Source organism: Etheostoma cragini, chromosome 6 (genome assembly GCF_013103735.1).
Source record: "Etheostoma cragini isolate CJK2018 chromosome 6, CSU_Ecrag_1.0, whole genome shotgun sequence".
NCBI lineage: Eukaryota > Metazoa > Chordata > Actinopteri > Perciformes > Percidae > Etheostoma > Etheostoma cragini.
The window spans coordinates 5,078,161-5,084,323 of NC_048412.1; the positions used below are offsets into that span (position 1 = coordinate 5,078,161).

The 6,163-nt window shown below is 41.1% G+C and overlaps 1 protein-coding gene across 2 annotated transcripts in view; it reads right to left on the reverse strand.

Moving 5' to 3' along the window:
* The window catches only part of preb (prolactin regulatory element binding), a 20,797-nt gene extending 16,045 nt beyond the window's left edge, over positions 1-4,752 (reverse strand). For both annotated transcript variants that reach the window (XM_034873848.1, XM_034873847.1), the window contains exons 1-2: positions 4,512-4,752; positions 1,268-1,457 (exon numbers count right to left, since the gene is read on the reverse strand). In XM_034873848.1, coding sequence (XP_034729739.1) covers positions 1,268-1,402 — 135 coding nt within the window. In that variant the 5' untranslated portion in view covers positions 1,403-1,457; positions 4,512-4,752. The remainder of the gene's footprint in view (positions 1-1,267; positions 1,458-4,511) is intronic.
* Positions 4,753-6,163: the final 1,411 nt, after the last annotated feature.

The following is a 6,163-nucleotide window of genomic DNA, read 5'->3' on the forward strand; positions in this document are numbered from 1 at the left end:
AACCGGCATGCAACGGGCGCCGATCGCCGGTGATCGATTCTGCGCAGATCTGGCTCATCTCGAACGAGCCTATCGTCTGTAACCGGTAGGCGTGTCTTGGGAGTGGCCAAAAATCACATAAGATACATTTTCTGGCTTTTCTCAGACTAGAAGGTACCAATTTCTACAAAAAAAATAAAAAAAATAAATGACCCCTTAATTTTAAATATATATTCATCTTTCCAGCGATGAAATATCCCTTTAACATACCACGTATTTTAATTTGCTTAGCTGGGCACTTCATGGAGACAGTTTGAGGGCGTTTTCACACCTGTAGTTTGTTTGCTTTGGTCCGAATCAGTTCGTGAGTTAGTAAACTTGGAACGATTTGCCCCTGGTTGGTTTGGTTCAGTTTGGTTTCACACAAAATCCAATCATACCAAAGAACGTCCACACGTCAACACGTAATCCATGCTCTTGGGTTAATAAACTGTGCGCACAGATTCTTAATCCGTGCTCTCAGTTTTATAAACATGAGCAAAGTAGGAAAGACTACTTTAGTTATGTCACCGCAGTGCCTTGTGTTATTTTTCATTAAGGCGTGGCCTGTACAGAAGTCAGAGAAGATAAACTTCCTTCAGCCACAATGTACTGCAATTCTCTCCCTTCACATCATTGAAGCCTCTATGCTTACAGGCTTGTGGTGATGCACAATGTGCTATAGGTGCCAAAGAAAAATCTACGTTGGGTTAAAATTATCAAGTAAATGTCCTTAGTTTTCATCTTTGTCAGTGTCTTTCATAGAGCAAATGAAAACCTTTCCAACCATGACATTTGCTTTAGACAACCAAATGCTGACAGTGTTATTGACGATGCACAAGCCTGAGTAGTGTAGTGCATATTTAGTAACAGGCTGCATTTGAGCATTTATTATTTAAATAGAATTAAAAAAATAAAAAGAAATTTGAATGGTTTCATAGAGAACGACTTACTACGCTCTAAGCCATATGGACTACAAATCAACAGTTACTTACGTTAACAGCGCTACTACACTAGCGTGGAACAGTTCGCAGTCCATTACTTATTCGCCAACTGACATTGTGAGTGCTCGGGCAATCACAAACACACACCTACATACCCCCAAAACACAACCAAATACAGAAAAAGGTTTTCTTCTTTATCTATATGGCATACAGTACATTGTGCAATGTTTCGTTACGTTTTCAGGGCCACCGTAGTATTTTATTAAACAGTTTAATAACCGAAACACTTGATACTCAGTACTTACCACAGCATTCTTTATGCCGGTCTTGGAAGCCCCCCCTCCTCCTGCAGTAATTACAAGCCCTGTTTTAGGATCCACTTTAATGGAGTATAAAGGAAAGGGGGCTCTGTACAGATCTGGCATCCTCCTCTTCCCCATTGTTGTTGTATAAGTCACCTACACGTCTTCCTACATCTGCTGCATTCATTCACACCTGTGAAAAACAGATGCTGTGTTTCAATAGTAGTTCAACATGCCCTCGTTCATTTCCCTTCAGCCCTTAATATTACGTACAGTGAGGAAAATAAGTATTTGAACACCCTGCTATTTTGCAAGTTCTCACACTTAGAAATCATGGAGGGGTCTGAAATTGTCATTGTAGGTGCATGTCCACTGTGAGAGACATAATCTAAAAAAAAAAAATCCAGAAATCACAATGTATGATTTTTTAATTATTTATTTGGATGATACAGCTACAAATAAGTATTTGAACACCTGTCTATCAGCTAAAATTCTGACCCTCAAAGACCTGTTAGTCTGCCTTCAAAATGTCCACCTCCACTCCATTTATTATCCTAAATTAGATGCACCTGTTTGAGGTCGTTAGCTGCATAACGACACCTGTCCACCTCATACAATCAGTAAGAATACAACTACTAACATGGCCAAGACCAAAGAGCTGTCCAAAGACACTAGAGACAAAATTGTACACCTCTACAAGTCTGGAAAGGGCTACGTGGAAATCGCCAAGCTGCTTGTTGAAAAAATGTCCACTGTTGGAGCAATCGTTAGAAAATGGAAGAAGCTAAACATGACTGTCAATTTCACTTGGACTGAGGTTCCATGCAAGATCTCAAATTGTGGGGTCTCAATAATCCTAAGAAAGGTGAGAAATCTGCCCAGAACTACACGGGAGGAGCTGGTCAATGACCTGAAAACAGCTGGGACCCCCGTTACCAAGGTTACTGTTCGTATTACACTAAGACGTCATGGTTTGAAATCATGCATGGCACGGAAGGTTCCCCTGCTTAAACCAGCACATGTCAAGGCCAGTCTTAAGTTTGCCAATGACCACTTGGATGATCCAGAAGAGTTATGGGAGAAAGTCATGTGGTCAGATGAGACCAAAATATAACTTTTTGGTCATAATTCCACTAACCGTGTTTGGAGGAAGAATGATGAGTACCATCCCAAGAACACCACCCCTACTGTGAAGCATGGGGGTGGCAGCATCATGCTCTGAGGGTGTTTTTCTGCACATGGGACAGGGCAACTGCACTGTATTAAGGAGAGGATGACAGGGGCCATGTATTGCAAGATTTTTGGGAACAACCTCCTTCCCTCCGTTAGAGCATTGAAGATGGGTCGAGGCTGGGTCTTCCAACATGACAATGACCCGGAGCACACAGCCAGGATTACCAAGGAGTGGCTCTGGAAGAAGCATATCAAGGTTCTGGCGTGGTCTAGCCAGTCTCCAGACCTAAACCCAATAGAGAATCTTTGGAGGGAGCTCAAACTCTGTTTCTGTTTCAGCAACAGCCCAGAAACCTGACTGATCTAGAGAAGATCTGTGTAGAGGAGTGGGCAAAAATCCCTTCCGCAGTATGTCCAAACCTGGTGAAAAACTATAGGAAACGTTTGACCTCTGGAACTGCAAACAAAGGCTACTGTACCAAATATTAACATTGATTTTCTCAGGTGTTCAGTTGAATTTTTTTTTAGATAATGTCTCTTACAGTGGACAGGCCTACAATGACAATTTCAGACCCCTCCATGATTTCTAAGTGGGAGAAATTTCAAAATAGTAGGGTGTTCAAATACTTATTTTCTCACTGTAACAGCATACGTCACACGGAGGCCACTTGGACAGCAGAGGGATGGTATGTGGGGCAAGAGCAGAGGATTAAAGTATAAAACACTTGCCCATGTTCAGTTTCAGCCCAAACTACATGGATTCACTGCCAATTGTAGCATTAGCACTACTGCTTCAAGTGTGTTTCATTACCCATTAATTATGGCATCCTGTCAGTTTTTGTTCTTCTTATGCCATTTCCATTTATTGTATGAAAGGCGCTATATAAATATTTATAAATAAGTATTCTCATAAATACTCTAAGCTCATAAATACCTGCCCTCATTTCAATGAGGCTAAATAATCAGCTGCATAAGTTTCCGACAAAGTTTGTGATCTGTGTGAGGATTAGTCATATTATTGTTACGTATTATTTCTAGCAAAAAATAGTTCCATAATAATTTCAAGCTTTTTAATGGTGGGAAAAAGAAATCACACAAGTCTAGTAAAGACTGTCTAGTAAATAAAAGCAAATAAAGAGTATACTTTAGGCTAACATTAACTGACATTAGTTCTATTACATGTTTTAGAAAAAATTAAAATAAAGCTATCAATGAGGTTTTTAAAAGACTACTAAAAAGCCAAACTGTATTTATCTTCACTTTACTTCTTTGGTGGTCAGCAACAGTTTTACCAGTTGTACAATACTGCCACCTAAGCATGGATGTGTTGTTGCGCCAAATGATGAATGTTTCAATATTATCCTAAATGTTCAAACCTACAGAAATCTGTTATTTTAATAAATGACAAGAGGCATGTTGTTTGGTCAGCTGTTAATGGCCTCATATAACCTTTAAACCCTCTAGTTGCTCTAACCTCCGGAGAAACATAAGAAACCTCTGGAAACACCAGATGTCTGAAAAAGATGTAAATCATATATAATATGTAAAAATTGTCAGACAAAATTATACATCTATTTAATGCCACACAGGATTTAAAAAAATAATAATTGTACATGCCTTTGCGAGAGACAACAGCATGTGTGATAGATTTATGAATGAGGCCACATAGTATATACGATGTCTAATTTAGACCTATGAACTGCAAAAAAAAGGTCTTCACTAAAAGACACATTTTTTTTCAGTCCTTTATCAGTTTAGTCATTGAAGAAGGCTGCATTTACTTTGGCTGTGTGGGGCTAGGCACTGTTAACGTTCACTATACGAGCACTGTGACCAAAGTGCTAACTAATTGTAATTGTATCACTTATACTTAAAAAAAAAAAAAACATTTGTTGTTAGCAATACCTAATGACACGTCAATTAACTACAATTCAACCGTTTAATTGTAATGTGTCAAGGACTGTGTCATTATCATTTAACCGTAACGTTAACTAGTACCGTTACTAACTAAGTTACAGTTAGCACTACAGCCTGCTAACGTTAGCTCTTGTAAATTTAATTAGGAGTCCCCTACCTGTGCAACTGGCCCGGTTTGTCTTCCGTTGTTATCGTACCAAACCAGATAATTTCATAGTGGTCTGTCTATGCAAAGGCTTGTGATAAAGAGGAATACTGTGCTGGCTTACAGTGCTAAAAACAGCTCAATAGTCGCTACCCTTACTCCGCCACGGATGTGTAGAACTAGCTAGCTAACTAGCTTCCCACCTAGCTACACGTCAGCAGCGTAGTGTTCTTCTTCTGCTTTGTAATTGGGTGTTGGCAACGAGCTTTAGGCGCATTACCGCCACCTACCCACTGGACTGGATTTGTGGAGCAGTAGATTGTGGAGAAGTAAACTTCAGAGTAACTTAGTTTCTTTTAATGCTGCCCTCAGTTTCTTCTTTGCCTTTTTATAGCCCCTACACTCCAGCAGGACATGCTGCACAGATTCATCCTGATCACAATGTATACTCCTACCAGTTGTGAGTTTCCCTATTATATGGAGTAGTTGTCTAAGGCAGATACGGGGCAAACGCACTGCAACTTCAGAAAACACATGCAAGTAGGCAAAACACAAGCAAATTAAGAAAACAACTTCATTAATTTGACAACATATGCGCAGCATTCAGCAAACGCACTGCATATACACACAACACAACCAATTACACAAAAGCGCTGCAAATAAAAAACGATGCAAACAGAAAAGCACACAAACACGAAAACAAACGCAAGTACAAAACGCGCTGCTTTAAGAATACACAACGGAAGTGCCCCAGGCCTCTAGGGGGAGCGCTAAGCAGAACAGCTGATTTTCGACCCCACGGAACGAGGGAGAGCGAGCGAGCTGATAGGCTCGTTCGAGATGAGCCAGATCTGCGCAGAATCGATCACCGGCGATCGGCGCCCGTTGCATGCCGGTTAGATTTCTGTCCGACTTGATCCCGACTTGCTCTGACGTCATGCACACGTGGGCAACGGTAGTCTCACGAGAGCAAGGCGGCCGCAGTTCTGAGACCCAGGCGGCGCAGTTGCTGTCGCACCGACTGCAAGAGCCAGGCGGACCCAGAGCATGCTGGGAAACGCCGGCTTCTCAGCTGATTTAACACCTGATTGGTTTACAACATGATGACGATTTATATAAACTTTTTATAGTTTTTGAATCGGAGGGATTTTAATTGCTATGTGTCTGATTTGAAGACTTATTCTGTACAGAACACGTGTGGCTGATAGTAACGTTTACAAGTCAGAGATACTAAATCTGATCAGATCATGGATCATCTACAGTGTGTTGTTCATTAAAATCAGCAAAAGCTTTCATGTAGAGCACTTTCACAGCTACTCTGTCATAATCAAAACAACTAGAGACTGTGTACAAGCTGATATGTGGGTCTGATTATATTTTATTAAATCGGAATCGCACCACAGTCCTTTTTGTCACTTCCTGTCCAGTCTGAAGGCGGCTGGAATCGGATGGAAACTGTCCGACTTTACCGCAGCTTTTTTCCCCCGCCCCCGCTGCTGCCGCCTGCTCTCGTCCACTTTACAGGCGAGGCGCAGTTCATCTCGAACGAGCCTAACGAGAGGTTTGTTTTGAAACGGGACTGTCGGTACCATAGACCGTTAAAATAAATGGACAGAGCATGTGTGACGTCACCCATTGGTTTGTGGGGATCAGAAATGAGTCGT